Consider the following 20,216-nt stretch of genomic DNA (forward strand, 5'->3'; position numbering starts at 1 on the left):
GAGTGTGTGTGGGTACCTCATTGGGCGACAAACAGATCACGAATATTGGTTCCCCACAAGGTTGTGTCCTCTCACCCTTACTGTTTATTATGTACACAAATCATTGTAGGAGTACTTGCCCAGCGAGATATTTAATCAAATTTGCAGATGATACTGCATTGATTTGTCTCCTTAAAGGGGATGAGGACAGTCATGGACCCTTTTTAAATGAATTTGTTTCTTGGTGTGATGTATCAAATCTCATGTTAAATGTTTCAAAAACTAAAGAAATGTGTGTTGATTTTCGGAAAGAGTCCTCAACGAGTGCGACCATTATTAAAGGGGAGCAGATTCAGAGGGTAGAAGAGTAGAAATACCTTGGAGTTGTTTTAGGGATAAATGGATTGACGCTGTGAACAAAAAGGTCCAGCAAACACTATATTTCCTTAGGAAGATGGTGTCATTTAGTGTAAGCCCTCCATTGTTAAAGGTGTTTTATAACTCTTTTATTGAAAGTGTATTGACCTTTTGTATTATTTGCTGGTTTGGGAATGTTACGGTGGAACAAAAGAGTTTGTTCAGTAAATTTTTAAGTACTGCGGAGTAAATTACTTGGTATCCCTGTGATGGGTTTACAACAAATATATCAGATTAGATGTCTTTGTAAAGCTATGAAAATTATATCTGATAATAGGCACCCACTGTATAATGAGTTTGAGCTTTTGCCTTCAGGTAAAAGATTTAGGATACCGGTGTTTTTTTAAAATAGGGGGAAAAATCTTTTCTATAACAGGCAGTGAAGTTCTTAAATGAAAGATAGGTAAGAAAGATGTTTTTTTTCTCCCCTTCTCTAAATGAGCAGGTCTCATTCAGTATTGCTATTTTTTGATCAAGTGCTGTGAAATTTGTATTGTTCTACTGTGAAATTTACTGTGAAATACTGTGAAATTTATGTTGTATTAAAGGGGTCATAGGATGCTACATGCACTTTTACAAGTTGTTTGAACTGAAATGTGCGTTGGCAGTGTGTGTACACAACCACCCTATAATGATAAAAATCCACCCGGTGTTTTTTTTAAAAATCTGGTTAAATGTTTTCCCCTTTCTCAAATCGAGCCGATCACAGATGCCTGTCTGTGTGACGTCACAAAAGCAGGCCCCTCCCACGATAGTTTGATAGACAGTAGCGTTTCAGCACAGACTGGACTGGTGTCTTACCTTAGACCCGCCCTGAGTGAAATAATTCTGACACTTATTTTTTAAATGTTTTTGAAAGAAGTCTCTTGGCTGCATTTATTTGATATAAAATGCACAAAAAAACGTAATATTGTGAAATATTATTACAATTTGAAATAAGTATTTTCTATGTCAATATATTTTAAGACATAATTTATTCCTGAGATGCAAAGCTGAATTTTCAGCATCATTACTCCAGTCTTCAGTGACACATGATCCTTCAGAAATCATTCTAATATACTGATATGCGGCTCAATTATTTCTGGGGCTCAGTTATTAATAATGGATCTCATTATTATTAATGTTAAAACTGTTTTTGCTGCTTAATATTTTGGGGAAACATTTTTGTCAAGATTCTTTGATGAATAGAAAGTTCAAAGGAAATTTATTTGAAACAGATCATTTGTTTGAAATAGAATCTTTTGTAACATAAATGTTAAAATAATAAAAAACTATTATAAAAAGAAATCATTTTAAATTAAATTACAATTGACAAAAAATCGAATACAAAAATGCAAAATAATCATATTTATGTGAGAGGTGATGTGGCCCCTATACCTGCTTCAGCATCACATATTGCCATTTCTGAAACAGCTGGTAGCTGCTGGCCTAAAACTACAGTATTGCAGCATTATTAATTGGTACGTAAAGATGTAAATGTAAAGTTGAACTGTACTGTATTTTAGGGTTTTCTAGCACACCAGGTCAGTGCTACAGCTGAGTGGTCTCTGGCATTCTCCTTCATCTGCTTCTTCCTCACCTACATACGTGATTTCAAGGTATGATCTGTTACTATGGTGGTTCGTGAATTAATTACTCACAATTTATCGTATAATGTAAAATTCTAGGTATTTTTATCTATTCTTAGTATGTGCATAAAATACAATTTGCATACAGTTTGCCACCTGTTAACTAAATCTCGTTTGTTCCAGAAAATCACTCTGCGGGTTCAGCCTGTTCTTCAGAGTAACCATCTCTACGACTATCCTCACTATGAAGAGAGAGAGCACATGCAGCATGGAGAACGCTCACCTCTGCTATGGAAAGCCATATGGGTCATAATTCGCGTGCTTTTCACCGCCGTATCAATATTAAAACGCCGTTTTCACTGAAACAAAATTTCCCGAAGGGGATGAATAAAGTTACTAACTGGAGATGTTGCCACAGTTCTTCTGGATTTAGACTGTCTCAGTCTGTTCTGTTTCTTTATAATATAATTTGTATATATATTTTTTTGTCTGTGGATATTTTGGGAAGATGTAGAAGACTGATTCATCCCTGCTCTCCTGTATGTGTGTTTGCAGGGTTGGGCACCATGTATGTTCGACATAAACAAGTTCAGGCTTTGATTTCGGCCTCTGAGTTGGGCTTACAGCTGCTGAACTACACAGGCCTCCTGATGGGAATCGCCAGCACTGTCGGGATGTGCGTTGTGGCCAACTTTCAGGTGACACCCACAGTTTCATTCTCTGATCTGAGTGTTTAATATCAGCTCTCTGAAACAGTTTTTATATTCCTCCAGAAAACAGATATGACATCCATCCACCTTCTCGGAGCAGGCCTGACCTTTGGTCCTGGGACGCTGTATATCCTGGTCCAGACTGGCATGTCGTACCGCATGCAGCTGCGTTTCCATGGAAGGGATATTCTGTGGGCGCGTATGGCTGTGGGAATGTGGTCGCTCATTAGCATCATTACACGTATCCTTTTTCTCAATATATGCTCAATTATCTCAGTTTGTAATGATTCTCTATATTCCTTATAGTCCAGTTGTGTCAGTACTCTTATACCTGTTCTGCTTCTTTGACTGAATCTGTCAGTTTTCATATCCTCTGTGTTACTGTATGATGCCCTGCCTGGCGTGGATGTAGCTAATAAGTTACACTGGCAGCCCGGGGAGAGAGTAAGACAGATGATATGCTTGATTTGAAGTTACTGTTCAGTATCTTTTAATATTTCAACCATAGTATCTACATACATACTGCACCTGTATGCAAATGACTTACTATAGTTGCCAAAATATGCAGTGTACAAGAGGAGGCGCTCTGTGGAATAGTAAATCCCCAATCCCAATGCACTTCTTTTTTTGGGGGTGTATGTACTGTAACTGCATTTGTGAAGGTATGTGAATGTAAAAAAATCACATTAAGTCAACATAATATAATGAAAGTTCAGCTTTCATGAAAATACACTGGTTTAATATAATATAGCAATAATATATGTGACCCTGGACTACAAAACCAGTCATAAGGGTCAATTTTTCGAAATTGAGATTTATACATCATCTGAAAGCTGAATAAATAAGCTTTCAATTTATATTTACAGTAGGACATTTACAAAATATCTTCATGGAACATGATCTTTACTTAATGTCCTAATGATTTTTGGCATAAAAGAAAAATCGATTTTGACCCATACAATGTATTTTTGGCTATTGCTACAAATATACCCCAGCGACTTAAAGGGGTCATATGATGCGATTTCATTTTTTCCTTTCTCTTTAGAGTGTTACAAGCTCTTGGTGCATAAAGAAGATCTGTAAAGTTGCAAAGACTAAAGTCTCAAATCCAAAGAGATATTCTTTATAAAAGTTAAGAGTCAGCCACACCCCCCTAAAACGGCTCGTTCGAACACGCCCCCACATATAATAATAATAATAATAATAATTTCTTATTTATTTAACTGTTGTATAAAATAATTTCCAAATTTGCACTCATTCATGACTCGTGTGATAACTTTATGAGACAAAAGCTCATTCAGGGGCATTTTTCCCCCTACATCTAGAATTGTAAGGGCTGTACTTGCCATCTTCGCGCTCTTGCAAACTGGATGCTCCGACTTGTCGTAGAGTCCTTGTAGCCATGAGAGGTGTGTCCATGTAGATGAGCAAATAAATCTGCATCTTAACTGCATCTGTGTGGCCTTAACTTAACGTCGGTCGGCGTGTGGCGTTATTTTAACGCGTGGTGGCGTCTGCCGTTAACTTATCGCCTAACGGCGCTTATTTAACGCCTGGCGGCGTTATGAAAACGGCGTTTTAATATTGATACGGCGGTGAAAAGCACGCGAATTATGACCCATATGGCTTTCCATACTCTGCTGGCTGGTGCCATGTGAGAAACACTGCCACTGTGTGTCTGACATCGAGCACTGCAGTCATATTCAGCGGACTCTACTTCACAAACTTGAGAGTTTCCGGAGAAACTTTTCACGTTCAAGAGAAGCTTCTGTACGCTGTAAGCTTTATGCATTATTCTGAGAATATTGAGAGAAAGTCTAGTTATGTACAAACATTTTGACACAAGCCAAGTCAATACAGTATCACACTACTTTTAGTAAGAGTTTTTCCTTTTAATTTGAAAAGAAACATGTTAAATATTTTGACACATTTCAGTGCTTTTACAATTATTCTTGAAATATGGAGATGAAATGTTTTTTTTTAAAATTTCATTTAATTTCATTCACTGAATCTGTTTTGTTTTTGAATTCAGCATGTTTCCACTGGCTCAGTTTCTGTGACATTGAACCTTCTGGTCAAAACGCTTCTAGTTGAAACAAGCTTTACATGCATTAAATACAGCAGCTTATCACAATACAGTTACCCATAACCCCCAACAAGACCCTGACACAAAAGACAAACAGCAGTAAACGTATGACAACACATGACAACATAAATAAAAAACAATCTGACATTTAATTCTATCTACATTCCTTAAAATTATTTACTACTGACTGATTTATTTCACACAAGATTTACAACCAGCTACTTTGGTGAGTGCTTCCACTAGTGTTTCTTGGCTTTCTCCCTCATCTTTTTGTGGTATTCAGCGATCTTTTTGTCAAAAAACCCTGGAAAAAGAGGAAAAAGGGAGACTATCAGGGGCGGCGCCAGAGAATTTTGAATGCAGGTGCTAAGGGGGCACTAGATCTTTGACAGGGGGAGCTGGGCAATTAATAATAAAAGCCTAGTAAATGAACAAAATAGGTATTTATTTTTTTATCTATATATATATATATATATATGAATAATAAAATAAATATGAGGGAAAACTTGCCCACACACTTATTACATGATTAGGCCTATTTGACTCATCACAATTTAATTAGTTTTTCATTGTATGAAATTACGTAGATCAGTCAGTTCCCAAAGTTTTTTTTGCATAAGCCTATACATTCACTGAACAATAATTTCACACCAAGTGTTATGGAGTGTGGAAGCTCAAATATTAGCTTATGACATGGAGGCACCCGCACGATCTCTTGCATTTTTTTCCTGCGGAAAAAGCTTAAAATACACCATTATTTTTGGTCATACAGATAAGACTAATAGGCTACATCATTCGCTTTTATTACACTTTTATTTGTGTGCACAGTACACTGACAATAACACGTTATGCTTTTGTAAAATAGAGAAAATAAACAGGATGCGCTTTCTGCTGTCACGGTCTCCGTGAACTGACGCGTCACAAGAATCGGCTACTTGCCTCAAAGACATAAGAAATAAATCTATAGAAAGCTTGAAATGTCTACTATTAAACGAACCAATTCAAATAATAATGGAAAAAAATTATCTGATAATGTAGTCAGTATGAAAAGGTGCATTTTTCTGTTAAAGGTACGTCTGCGGCGGTGGCGAGTCAACGTCAGCAACTTCATCTTTGCAGCCGACACTGACTCAAAAAGCAATTTACTAATAAATCATTAAAACGTCTTCTTTTTCCCAGACACATTTATAATCATTACTTTTGCCGGTGCATTGTGGCAAGCTTTATACGCGAGCTTAAGCGTGGAATAGGCTATATTATGCCTAGGCCTATTACAGGATGGTTTAGTAGGCCATTATATTAATTAATTTAATGTAAACGTGTGACTAGTTGACTAGAAAAATCTTTAGTCGGGGGCAGGCCTAATTACTTGGCACAAGGAACCGGAATTTTTAAATGCTATGACATTAGGAATAGTGCCACAATTTCACGTTATTGCATTGCATTATGCATGTGTAATGAGTCAAATGTTTTTATTTCATTTTTTTTTTTTTTTTTTTACTTATTTATTAAATATAACAGGCTACAGCTTGTTTTTGCTTTCAGGAAAAAATGTGTGGGAGTGCTATGGGGGTGCTTTGGTCTTTCTTGGGGGTGCTGAAGCACCTGCTAGCCCCTCCCTAGCGCCGCCCATGGAGACGATAATGACTATACGTTTTATTACTACTTTATTTTTATTACTATTCAAGATTATTTACTATTACTATTCAAGACAATTTTTATATTCTCTTATGCAAAAGTAAATCAAAGTTCAAGTCATTAAGAGGACACTATTAAAGAAACCTCTAATTGTGACATTTATTATAATGGGTTTATGTGAAGATTGTTTTAAGTTCACTTAAATTAAACATAATTAAACAAAAAAAATCCATTTAACAGAGACATCAGTATTGTTGATGCTTGCCGTCATAAAAAGATGCTAAATTATTTCATATTTTTTATGTTGTTTCTACATTAATTTGGAGACTCAATGTGAAAATCTATTTATAAATATACATTTTTAATTTTAGGTCAAAATGTGTGTGTTTCACCTGTGCCGTCCTGAGAGGCGGGTCTCTGTTCCATTTCCTGAACGAAGAGATCGAACATCTGCGTCTGTACAAATTTCTTCACAAACCGTCGTGTGCTCTTGGATTCTATTGCTTTACAGAAATTCGTTCGCTGGAACTCTCCCCGCTGGTCTTTGCCGTTCCGCACAATGTACTTAGAGAAGTGACCGACAGTCTTGATAAAGAACGGCAGGAAAGCTTCTGGGACCACCCGGTTCAACTCCTCAAGACCTGAAGTGATGATAAATTATATAAATACATGGGTTATTATTAGTGTTAAATACTTGTTTCTAGGGTGCAAGTGCGATTATTTACATAGCAATGTCATGGTGTTTTGCAGCTATGAACATGAAATATAAAAGACAACAGTTTAGTATGTATTTTCAAAAAGTAATATTAGCGAATAAAGACACATATGTCCAGAAATTTCTAATAGTGACAGAGGCACTGTGTTTTGTTTATGGTTGTAACGTAGCGCATGCAGTGTTGCCATGTCCGCTTAGTATACTTTTTTGGGATTATTATTCATATCTCTTGTAAATGTTACCAATTGTGGACTGCATTTTTGAGCTGCATATTTAGGATAATTTAGGCTTATTTGCAGTGGCTAGTGCCAAGGAGCTTATTTTTCAGATATTTTGTTAGAATCAGGTGCTGGGTTTTCCAGTGAAATTTGGCAACACTCTTTAGACCGTAACGTATTTGGGAAGATTTGATCATTCATGTCCATAGCACAGACGATATAGAACAAAGTCACATGCCAGCGTTTAAGTAAAACATCCATGCAATAGTGATTTGTTCGTTGCGTCTGTCAAATGACAAATGAATGAAAGACTTGGGGAAAATAATTATACTTTTTTGTTGTTGTTATCATTTATCCTTGGCTGCTTTACAATGATTTCCTAATACAAAATATCGTCAAAGATTGTGTATGTAGAATTTGGTTATTGAAAATATAACACTCCTCTCAAATGAACAAAATGACCTGATTAAAAATTGAGCCCGATTTGGCTCAACAAGATTCAAAGATGAAGTCAGTAAAATGATCCAGTCTTTCCATTGCAAATGCGAGTGATTGAGTGCTTAAAAAGATAGCTCTACTCGATAAGTGTGCATTCGCCAGCTGCATCCATCCGCACTTACAGTCAACTGTGCGCAAAACGGAACTGAAGTTGGAAAACGAAGTATATCTGGGCCTTATTTGGGGTTTGTTCAAATACTTAACACTACTTATGAGCAATGAGAAAATTGATTAAAACAACTCCACTAAATATGAAGTAAAAATGCTGCTTACTTGAATTCTCATTTTTGGCACTGAGGGCCTGCTTGATTTCATCTTTGAGTTTGTGAGGTAATATTGTGTCCTCATCTCCCATCTGTTTGGAGAAACATTTCAACCACAGTCACCCACACTATATCCATCAGTCACTTTTCAAGTCAACAATTTAAAAGATGCTCTCTATGATTTAAACGTGAACTTACACTCTTGATAAATGTCTCCTTCCTGCCTTCTGACAAGTCAACAACAAGCAGCTGGGTGAGTAGATGAATTTAGATTTCAGCTTGCAGCATTTGAAATGTAAATTGCTTGCAATATTTCAACAGTGTCACGAGTCTGGCCACTCACCTCGGTCTGGTCAGTGGCCTGATCTGCAAGACTTTTCTGGACACCCAGCAGGTATGGTGTGGGTGCCATGACGACGTCGATTAGGATTTCGGGAACAATGGAAATGAGCGTGTGCTGCCAGATGAATGGATACAGGAGAACAGTCACTGCGTGGATCACTTGAGACAACGTCCTGCAGAGATAGTATGGCCTTGATTAATACGGGTTATACATATGGATATAAATCAAAGAAAAACCTAGCACTTGTGTGTGTGCATGCATGTCTGTTTTAGTACCCAAGCTCATCAGCGATGAAGATGATCCTCCGCTCTAGCACAGTAGCAGCAAACACCTGGAGCACCTCCTCATCTGAAAGGCATTTGAACAATGTGCGGAAATCTACATGCTCCAGCCAGGAGTCTGTCGGACGAGTCAAACTGATGATCTACAGAGAGACATACAGATACTTTATTATAGGTACAGTACATATTTTATTATAAAAAAAAAAACAGTTTGGGGATAACTAACTAGAAGCAGACAGATCATTTATTTGTCCTTGGGGAGGAAATTTGTTTCCACAGTGGTTGGTGCGTATATAGCACAAACACATTAACACAAGACAAGACATATCAACATATCATGATACAATCAAAAAACAAAACAAATGCAAGTGCATACGATGACATATCAATGGCTGATTTCCTATCTTTAGGAGTTTGTTCTTATTAGTAACTGTAAGTAACTGCTACTAATTTAAGCATTTGTGTAGCCTTTTACAATATGTGACTAGGCAATAAGCCTTAAAAAAATCATTAATTAGTTTTTAGCGATTTTGTGTGCTCTGATATTTTATTCCAATGAACAAGTTCAAAGTGATTCATTTGAATCATTGCTAAATAATGTTTTAGTCCATATATTTTCCATACAGTGATATAAATTGGGTTTGTTCCTTAGTTTTATTAGTTGTATTTAGTGTAAAATTTTTATGTTTGATGTTTTCAGCCTAACTGTGATCCTCTTTTTTGTCATATGTAGCTGACTACGTTTTCTCAAAATTGAGTACCTTCAGATAGATAGATAGATAGATCTCAGAATTATGGGTTTTATAATAATATGAGGTATGTTCAGATCACTTGATTGGAATGTTACATAGAAAATGTGCTGAAGGAGAAGTTCAAGCAGAACTAAGTCAAGTTGGTACAAAGCATGAGGACATACCTGCATGAAACAGCTCATCTTTGACCCTTTCCCTGAGCTATTACTTCACTCACTTCAATTTCCTGCTTTTTTGCCAGAACTGAGGAGGTGTGTGTTTGTGGACAGCATGTCTCTGCCTGCCTGCTCTGCCGCTTGTTTGGAATTAGAGACGTATTACTTTACACCTCCTTTAATGTACTGTAATTAAGACTCTATGGTTTAAAATTACTGGGAAAAATACATGGAAAACCAGCTTTTATTCTCTTCCACGATTTCACACCCTCAATCAATTTCCTTTTCCTCTTTTTTTTTTTTTTGAGTTTAATAGGAAATGACAGGCTAACATCAGTTTTTTTTTTTTTTTTTTTCTGTTGACTCAACTGCTGCAAATACAGTGGAAATCAATGGAAAGTGTAGCAGCTGCTGGATTTCCGGACACTGGAAAAAGTCATATCTTGATGATAAGTCATATCTTACAATAACCTCAATTGTTGTGAGTCATTGTTCAGACAACGATGTCAGGAGTAATAGTGTGGCATGTACAATATGGAGTCCCTCTAACCCTAGTCTCAACCAGATTGCATTTACTTTTTTTTTTTTTTTTTTTTTATTAAAATAAGGGGATGAATTTAAAGATACAAGGGCTTCCCCTTCAGACTGACTAGCCATTCAGACAACCCTCAAGATTCTGAAAAATTGTAGTTTCATCACTAGTTCTTACCTCAGTGCCTCTTTCTGGAATAAAACTTTTGATATTAACAGTGTGTCCAGGGGCAGGAAACGCAGATTCCCTCAGGCTCTGCATAAATGGGTAAATCATTGCCATTGAGATTTTTCTGCGCTGCTCCACCTCATCAAAGATCTAAAACATCAAGCAGACAGATTGAACAAACAGGAAAACTTCAAGAAAAAAAAAATCGCTTTCAATGGAAATAACAGGTGAAAAACTGAAATATACAGTAGTTCAAAAGGCTGGATTTCTTTTGATTAATTTCTTTTATTCAGCAAGAATACATTAAAAATGACCAAAAACTGATCAAAAGACAGTTATAATGTTACAAAATATTTATATTCCACATAAATATTAAGCAACACAACTGTTTTCAATATTGGAAAATAATAAGAAATGTGTCTTGAGCACAAAAGCAGTATATTAAGATTATTTCTGAAGCATAATGTCACACTGAATACTGGAATAATGACTGTTAAAAATTCAGCTTTGCATCACAGGAATAAATTGCATTTAAAATGAATGTAAATAGAAAACAGTTATTTTAAATTGTAATAATATTTCCCAGTATTCACCATATTTCCCTGTAATGTTGATCAAATAAATGCAGCCTTAGTGAGCACCCCAAACTTAAGACAGTTTATGTGCAATCTATTTGGGAGAGCAGTAAACACATAACACCATATATTATTGAAGCATAAGCGTCAACAACTTTGCAAACACCCGAATTTTGAATATGTCCATTTCTTTAAGATCACATTAGCTTAAGTCATATCACATTAGTCTTTGATGTTTGTCCTGAACAAACAAACTAATTTACAGTCATGAGACAACGTTCACCTAAAATAAAAAAATACCTGAACAAAGTTCAGCTCAAACAAACAAAATATACTCCAATAACTGTAGCGTTAAGCTCAGACAGCAAACGGAAAGCTCAACAAAGAGATGAATCATTAGACATCCCTTTTCAGACAAGTAAATTACTTTATATTAGCAAAGACAATAAACTCTGAATTAATACAAAGTCAGAAAAACAAAAGGCAATTCTCTCAAATGCAAATCATAAAAGCCCAAAGGCAGTTACAGATGACTGTGCAGTAAATTATGATGTTTACCTTGGAAAAGAGTCCAAAACAGGCTAAATTACTGATGATACAGTAGGCCTCAGGCAGACGAGCCCCCTTCCCATCAGGCTAATTAAGAAAAGAGCAACGACAAGAGAAGCAATCTTTAGAAACACTACAAAACACTTTAACTGCATGTGAGTGAGAGTTCTTTGGAAAGAGTTGACCTTATCTTGTCTTTTCATGCATTACAAAATAACTCAATTTTCTGAAGAAAAGGTAAGTGGTGCTTTCCCTGTTGCAAGAGTGTTGTTAGTGGGTTGCCGTGTAAGATTAACACATAGGAATAGGGATTTATTCGAATGAGTAATGGGCAGTGATGAGTATGAGCATAAATAACAGGAAGTATCACTAATGAGCCCAGTCATCATTTACCAGTAGCCTCCTACAGTATCCATTCTTCCTCGTTCCATCTACATCTGTAAGCACGAAAGAGAATGTTTCACTGTGAAATAGAGAAAAAGAGAGACAATGAAAATACAGTTTCTGCCTCCACAAGGCATGCTGGGAGAAACGATGCACGTGGTTACAGTACCTGGGATATTCTGTTAAGGGTGCCCAGTTTACACCCTCTGGAAAGCAAAAGAGTGTGAGCGCCTTTAATGTCTTCTCTTCCTCCTCCTTCTGAAATCGCACCATTCCATCCTTCTGTACTCAACAGAAAGAGAAAAAGACAAATGGAGAATAAGACTACAAAAATGCAAATGGTCTTTTTCATTCATATAGATCTCATTAATATGAGAATGACAATGAATGAGCTATATAAACTTTTTATTTTCACACACGTATTACACACTGTTTAATGCAGGACATTAATGTTTTAACCTGCAGTTACAAATGCATAAAACGTTGAATACTGATATTTGAAATTATTATTTTTTTTAAATGAAAATATACATTAAATGTGAAATTAAAACTGCCAGTAGGTGTCAGCAAGTCACTGTTAATAAGTGAGTCATTGCGATTGAACTGAATCATTTAAACGGTTGATTCATTCAGGAACGAAACACAGTCATGTTGCTCAGAGATGCAAATTCGTTTTTTTTTCAAAGTCGAATTATATTTGTTGGCGAAATAGAGCAAAAACAGTCAATATTGTGTCTAAAACGTAAGTGTCTTAATATTAAATTCTTGTTTATTGAACTGCTGTATAACATGTACAGTAAATGAACATACTTTCCAGAAGGCCAACTATTCACTAAAAATGTTTTTTTTATTGGTTTTATTTTATTGGTTTTTGTTAAATGTGAGCCAAAATCATCACAATTAAAAGAACCAAAGACATTGAACAGACATTGTGCATTGAATTTATTTAATACACGAGTTTCACAATTTGAGTTGAATTACTGAAATAAATGAACTTTTCCACGACATTCTAATTTATTGAGATGCACCTGTATATAATATGAAACTATATGAAATGTTAGGGTTAACCCATATACATATATACGTTTCTGCCCCCATATCTTGAATTTTGTGATCATTCTAAATGCATTTTACTGAATCATGCAGTGAAAGAACGCGCACTGGTCTAACCTACTAGACTTCCTATTGCCTTAGCTAAACTTTAGCTAATTTACATGGTAGCTCTCATGCAGGGCCGTATTAACCATTGGGCTGAAGCCCCGGGGCCCGGACAAGGAGGGGGCCCGTGATTGGCTGTGAAGAATATTGACTGGCCAACGGTAGCGCCAATCGCCAAAGCCCCACCACGCCCCCCACTTATTAGCGCTATTATTTAGTGGAGCTTTTCTATAAATTCCATGCATTACCATTAGAGATCAAAATGTCCTGTTTGAATTTGGTTTACCAATCAAATGGATTAATTCTATATTTTACTTTTGAACGACACATGCACGGTGGTGCTGCGCCTAATGTCTGCATTCACCTCTCTTCACTTTGCTCTGGCGTAATGCACATGGTTACAGTACCGTAAGTACAGTACTTCGATAAGTAAAAAATGTCAAATATTCTAAAAAAGAAAATTGTGAGAGAGGGGCTATTCTAAAAAAAAAAAAAACTGAGGAGAGAGGGGACACCATGAGTTAGTCAGTAAAATCCCTAGCTATCAGGTTATTTTACTAAAGCTAATGATGGAGTGGAACACCAAGTGGACCGGGCACATGCAGCAGATAAAAAGACAGCGTTGATGTCTATGTGTGCACCTGCCTGTTGGAATGGTCAACTTGATGTCATTCACCATAATAATCAATGAATATTCAAAGATATACAAGCGTATAACTTGCTGTTGTAGACGCACACAGTCAACGCGCTCAAAGGTTCGCAGACCGTTCAAAAAATGGCGGATGGCTTACGTATCGCGGCCCATAGAAACAGTCGCTAATAATGAACAACATATTACAAATCTTTCTAAATATCTTGAATTGGAATATTTGAGCACAAAACTGCAGTTTGAAAGACTAATTCGTTTAGGCATTTTGCCCTACTTGCACTACGAGACGAGAATGAGTCATGCTGAAATGTTTTGACAAGGTTAACTACTTTTATATGCAATATAAGTCAGTGACCACAGCTAAAGATAACGATTTACATAGGCAAGTTTTGTTGTGCATTCATTAAAGATGCTTTTTTTGTCACTTAAAGCTTAAAAACAGATCTGAAGAGATTCTTTAAGTAGCTAGATATGTGTTTTATAAAGCAATATTTAAATGACGTTTCTCACTGTCTTTGCTGTTTTTTCCCCGGAAGGACGAAAATAAGGTACTGAACCTCTTCATGGCTCCCATGTCTGGTTGTTCTTCACCTGGAAGAAAGACACCTGAGCAATAAAACGCACAAAACAGAACAGAAAATTAATCAACATGCAACCACACAGACTTGCTCAAGAAAGCTCAGAAATGTTACCAGAAATGGCTTGATCGATTGAAGATTCCTTAGCCAAAGAGGTTAGTTTTGACAGCTGAAATGTAAATTGTGAATTCAACGAATGTAATTTATTCTTTCCCACATTACTATATTTTCCTCACAAGAAACCACAAAGACTCTTGCTTAACCTCCTTTGTTTGTCATTTAAATACCACATGCCAGATAGATAACTGTAAAGAATCAATATCCCCAATAGATAAATATATATTTCTTGAGCACCAAATCAGCACAATAGAATGATTTTTGAAGATCATGACACTGAAGACTGGAGTAATGACTGCTGAAAATTCAGCTTTGCCAACACAAGAATATATAATATTGTAAAAGATATGAAAACAGAAAAATGTTTTTGTTTTCAAATATTTCAGAATATTGTTTACATTTTATTAATCAAATAAATGCATCTTGAGCATAAGACACTTACAAAAACATCAACGAATGTAATTTATTCTTTCCCACATTACTATATTTTCCTCACAAGAAACCACAAAGACTCTTGCTTAACCTCCTTTGTTTGTCATTTAAATACCACATGCCAGATAGATAACTGTAAAGAATCAATATCCCCAATACAATATTGTGACAGCAACTATTTAACAAGTTCAACAGCACGATAAATCTAAATAACTAACAAAACTGTTAACTTAAGGTCTTAGACATACATGCAGATAGACAGATAGATAGATAGACAGATAGATAGATAGATAGATAGATAGATAGATATTAAGTAACTGCACATTAAAAATATATAGGGAAAAAGTGGCAATGTTATAATCTTCTATGATATCATCTCCATTAAATAAGTTAATGGATATTAATATTAATATATGAACAATTTATACAGAATCACTAAAGCACAGTTTGTTTTAACTTACTCCGGTGTTTACGTGGGTTTGCCTTCTTTCCTCTTCTTTTGACATTAGAGGGAGTAATTCCGTTCATGTTCGAATCTCTACAATATTGTGACAGCAACTATTTAACAAGTTCAACAGCATGATAAATCTAAATAACTAACGAAACTGTTAACTTAAGGTCTTAGACATGCATGCAGACAGACAGATAGATAGATAGATAGATAGATAGGTTGATAGATAGATAGATATTAAGTAACTGCACATTAAAAATATATAGGGAAAAAGTGGCAATGTTATAATCTTCTATGATATCATCTCCATTAAATAAGTTAATGGATATTAATATTAATATATGAACAATTTATACAGAATCACTAAAGCACAGTTTGTTTTAACTTACTCCGGTGTTTACGTGGGTTTGCCTTCTTTCCTCTTCTTTTGACATTAGAGGGAGTAATTCCGTTCATGTTCGAATCTCTTTGCGTAAAGTTTGTCAATTAAAGTGATATTTATGTCGTGATCTCACAGAAATCTTCCCCATGGACGCGCAAGATCTCTGTTCTGCCGCGAATGAGCGTGTGCAACCAAACATGTGTGCTCGCGCTGCTGATGTCTGATTCGCGAATCAATGGTTCATTTTAAAACGCAGTTCATTCGAACCGAGTCGCAAACCGTTCGTGAATCATTTGACTGTTAGAGAGAGTCAACCAGCATAATTTCTGAAACGAAATCGAAAATATATTGATAAATAGCATTATACAAACAAATCCCGTTTCACTGCAAAAAAAGAAAACAGTGCGGGGCGTCTGGGTAAAATCAATAAAACTGTCCGAACGAACCGAATCGGTGAAAAGAAGTGAAAGGCAGGTCGGAAGACACTTCAAATGATGTAAAATGTCTTCTTCAGTCAGTGGGAGTTCCTTCTTTTCTCGGCTCTTCAATGCAGCTAGTCCAGAATTTATCTGAACCGCAGGTACTTGGATAACACTGGTGTGACATATAAATGACATAATTTATATGACACTGTATACTTTGCATGTCCGGGTTTGTTTGTCTTTTGATGCCTTAATTACCAGGTGACTCTTGTAAAAGTGATTGTAATCTCAATGAGCTAACTTAATAAGTTTGCTAACTTAATAACACTTGCCAACAATAACGCATCTGCTGGCTTCATCCTAAAGTTGATTCACTTTGGTAGAAATCCACAAGAACATTCTCAGAGAGTTACAGCCTCGTTTTATATAGCCTATGTATTGACTACAAGAGCTTTATTTCTGAATAGACTGGTTCACAGATCTGCCAATGCAAACATACTGAAAACAGTATTTATTGCACATATCAAATGTTGAAAAGTCTTACCTTTGTTGGTCTCAATTTCTGTATCTGAGAGAGTTCTTCTCTTATCTGTGTCATCTTCCTCTCCTTGAGATCTTTCTGTATAGGCCAAGACAGAGACAACTGAACTTTGTGCTAGTACCTAGAAGTGTTAATTCGTCTGTACACTTGCAGTTTATTTACAAAGCAGAGCACATTTGGATGGCCTGGTGTGTAAACTGAGTGACTCACGTTCACGTCGATCACTTCTAAAAGAAGAAAACAATCTTCTTCTGAAATAATTGTCCCCTTCATCCAGTGGCGCTCTAGCTATAGTAGTCAAAAATACAATTGAAATTATTAGGAATCTTTCTAGAATGCAAATATGTTGAGATTTGAAACATCTTTTACTGCTTTAATCGTACATACATTAATAAAAATAACAATATTGTTTTGTTTTTTATTACAATTAATTTAAATTCATAAACTACTTACTCTTTGAACGCATAGAGGAGAACGCCCAGGTTTTCCTGGATGATGTCATTGTGTCACCTACAAAAAACATGCACACACTTAAGTTTCACAAGTTTCTTCAATATTTTATTATCTCAGTCACAATCAGAAAGAAATTCATTGCAATATAACAAAAGAGAACCTTGTCTTATGTCAAATTCGTTGCTCCTTAAATGTGAGAAACTTCCTAGGTTTTTTCCCAAGGACCAAGGTTATAGTCCTTTGGGTCCTTAAGTAAATATTAACTTGCCGACTCTTCGTCATTAATGGAAAAAATCTTGACACTCCCTTGACTGCACGTGTGTCCAGAGATCACAGACACGAGTAACCTCATACCTGCTCCATTGTTCCCAACGCCAATAAACAGCAAGCTTCTAAAACAACATTTTATTTACATGAAAAGCTTATAACTAAATAATTTTGTGCTTCTAAACCATACTTTATGAACAGTCTCTTTGCACCACAGTTATAGAAAAGCAAGCTTAACAAAATGAAATAACGAAAATGCTTTTGCTTATACATACTGCAATACTTGCACTCTTCAAAGATACTTCCTGTGATAGACACTACCACAGGAAGTATCAGAATTGTGGTGGTTTTGTTGTAGAGAGGTCAAACAGTAGCGTCACATGAGGTTTGCGCTTATATCTGAGCCAGAAGTCCTGTTCACATGGTCATTTTAACATAATACAATGCCATGAAGCAACATGTACTTGTTAAAACAATCTGCATAAAATAGACTCTGTTTTTGTGTGTGAATAATCTAGTTATGATCTATTAATGTAATAATTTTAATGGAAATAAGAATGAAAAAAATACATCAGTAAAAATGTGTTCAATGGTTAATTGTAAGTGATCATTTTACATTTAAACAGACATTTAAATTACATTTAAGTTTATTGAAATACAGTAAAAAATTATTCCAATAATTACATTAAAATATGAACTATTAAGTAAAGTTTTGATAACTATTCTAAAGTTTGGAATTAGTTTTTTTAAAAGAAATCAATACTTTTATTCAGCAAGGACGTATTAAACTCAAAAGTGACAGTAAACATCTATAAGTCACAAAAGATTTAATTAAACTTTCTAATCATCCAAAATCCTGCAAATGTATCATGCTTTCCACAAAAATATTAAGCAGCAGAACTGTTTTCAACAATGATGATGATAATAATAATAATAATTTGACCCTCTAACTCTAGCACTCTCTATTCTAATTCTATTCTTTAAAAAAAAAAACTTGCACTCTATTCATTTACTAACTGCTTGTTTTCTTACCAAAACAAAACTAACACTAGCTCTTCTAATCTTTTTGTATTCTGTTTGTTTTTTTTATTTTTTTATTTTTTTATTATACAATTAACAAAAGCACAAAAGGCCTCTAACACTAGCTTGCTCTATTCTTTTTCTATTCTATCTGTTTTCTTTTTATTTATTATATTATTTAAAAACCCATTGCTACGTGTACTGCGTTAATCTAACTGAGACTTGTTATAGCACTTGTATATCATTGCTCTTTTGTTGATTTTGATTGCTTCCATTGTCCTCATTTGTAAGTCGCTTTGGATAAAAGCGTCTGCTAAATGACTAAATGTAAATGTAATAATAATAATAATGATAAATATATATTTCTTGAGCACCAAATCAGCACAATAGAATGATTTTTGAAGATCATGACACTGAAGACTGGAGTAATGACTGCTGAAAATTCAGCTTTGCCAACACAAGAATATATAATATTGTAAAATATATTAAAACAGAAAAATGTTTTTGTTTTCAAATATTTCAGAATATTGTTTACATTTTATTAATCAAATAAATGCATCTTGAGCATAAGACACTTACAAAAACATTAAAGAAACGTTTGAATGGATTATAGTAATTTACTGTAAAATATTGTTCAGTAAAAATAAACATTTACAAAAATACCTGAAACATTGTCACTGTGTTATTGTTATTATTTATTTTAATAATAATTCAAAGTTGTGTTATCTATTAATATATAGTTAATTTAGCTTTGTATCAAGAATTCTGTCCTGGTAAAACTCATGTTTGTTCTCAGTCCTTCAAACAAGAATCTCTATCCTCTCCCATAGGTTTATTGCCATGTTTTCGTGAAAGACGTGGTCGTTAGTATACTCTGAGTCTTTTTATAGCTGACTGTATTCCCCACAGGACGACCTCAGGTCAGCAGTAGGTCTTCCTGTTGCCCCAGTGATTCTGTCTCAGCAGTTATGTGGGAATATTTTGAGGATACACTTCATGACTTTTGTATGTAGTAGGGGTGCTCCGATCATGGTTTTTGAGGCCGATCGCCGATCACAGAAAGCAGTATCTGCCGATACCGATATTTTTAAAGCCTTCTTTTTAAAATGTATAACTATTTATAGTGATACTTCAATCAGACATTTATTCAGGGCCTGAATTTCATTTTTGAAAATGGGGGAAATTCCCCTCTTAGGTGACTCTGGTGAGAGGAGAAGCAGCTTTCACACAGGAGTCCGCTACCGATCCGTGGCTGTTTACCACAAACACAACATTTATTCCAACATTATAATCATTCCATTATTTTGATTTCAAATCCAAACATTGTCACTGAAAATGCTTTTTCAGAATAGCTTTTTTTTGTACACAGTACAGAAATACAATCTTTAACAGGCATGTTTAAACACAATAAATATAAGCAACACATCATTCAATGCTTTTTACTTTTGCATTTAATTCTAGATTTATATATTAAGTTGCTCAAGCAAGTGGCAAAACATTTAAACTACTTTTCTTACGTTATCACAAACTTACCATTGACAGAAATAGACAGCTCTACTGCCTTCTCTTTTGCATTTAAATCTTTATTACAAGCAATCCTGCAGTTCATAAAGAACTTTGTTTTCCTACCTCCACGAGTGCAAGGACGTATTAAACTCAAAAGTGACAGTAAACATCTATAAGTCACAAAAGATTTAATTAAACTTTCTAATCATCCAAAATCCTGCAAATGTATCATGCTTTCCACAAAAATATTAAGCAGCAGAACTGTTTTCAACAATGATGATGATAATAATAATAATAATTTGACCCTCTAACTCTAGCACTCTCTATTCTAAGTCTATTCTTTAAAAAAAAAAAACTTGCACTCTATTCATTTACTGCTTGTTTTCTTAAAAAAAAACTAACACTAGCT

At 35.1% G+C, this 20,216-nt stretch overlaps 2 protein-coding genes across 2 annotated transcripts in view; one reads left to right on the forward strand and one right to left on the reverse strand.

Annotated features, from left to right (window-relative positions):
* LOC107725292 (DNA damage-regulated autophagy modulator protein 2-like) overlaps positions 1-3,145 on the forward strand; it is a 5,445-nt gene extending 2,300 nt beyond the window's left edge. The window contains exons 3-5 of the mRNA XM_016534506.1: positions 2,520-2,662; positions 2,738-2,915; positions 3,036-3,145. Coding sequence (XP_016389992.1) covers positions 2,520-2,662; positions 2,738-2,915; positions 3,036-3,145 — 431 coding nt within the window. The remainder of the gene's footprint in view (positions 1-2,519; positions 2,663-2,737; positions 2,916-3,035) is intronic.
* A 1,515-nt stretch (positions 3,146-4,660) lies between these two features.
* On the reverse strand, positions 4,661-12,125 carry LOC107725316 (DENN domain-containing protein 2D-like). The gene is made up of 10 exons (XM_016534549.1): positions 12,001-12,125; positions 11,841-11,910; positions 11,457-11,534; positions 10,333-10,473; positions 8,711-8,859; positions 8,436-8,607; positions 8,291-8,341; positions 8,103-8,184; positions 6,791-7,039; positions 4,661-5,064 (listed from the first exon to the last, which is right to left on the reverse strand). The coding sequence occupies exons 1-10, from the start codon at positions 12,102-12,104 to the stop codon at positions 5,000-5,002; spliced, it is 1,161 nt and encodes a 386-aa protein (XP_016390035.1). The 5' UTR covers positions 12,105-12,125; the 3' UTR covers positions 4,661-4,999.
* Positions 12,126-20,216: the final 8,091 nt, after the last annotated feature.

The sequence above is a fragment of the Sinocyclocheilus rhinocerous genome, unplaced genomic scaffold, assembly GCF_001515625.1.
Source record: "Sinocyclocheilus rhinocerous isolate Xijiao unplaced genomic scaffold, SAMN03320098_v1.1 scaffold785, whole genome shotgun sequence".
Taxonomy (NCBI): Eukaryota; Metazoa; Chordata; class Actinopteri; order Cypriniformes; family Cyprinidae; genus Sinocyclocheilus; species Sinocyclocheilus rhinocerous.

Bases quoted from the DNA above. Each gene is read 5' to 3' on its own strand.
- LOC107725316 (XM_016534549.1), bottom strand. From the start codon at position 12,104: ATGGTGCGATTTCAGAAGGAGGAGGAAGAGAAGACATTAAAGGCGCTC. The intron at 8,342-8,435 runs GTGAGTGGCCAG...CTACTCACCCAG, and splicing joins AGGCCACTGACCAGACCGAG to CTGCTTGTTGTTGACTTGTC. The intron at 8,185-8,290 runs GTAAGTTCACGT...TTCTCCAAACAG, and splicing joins AGGAGACATTTATCAAGAGT to ATGGGAGATGAGGACACAAT.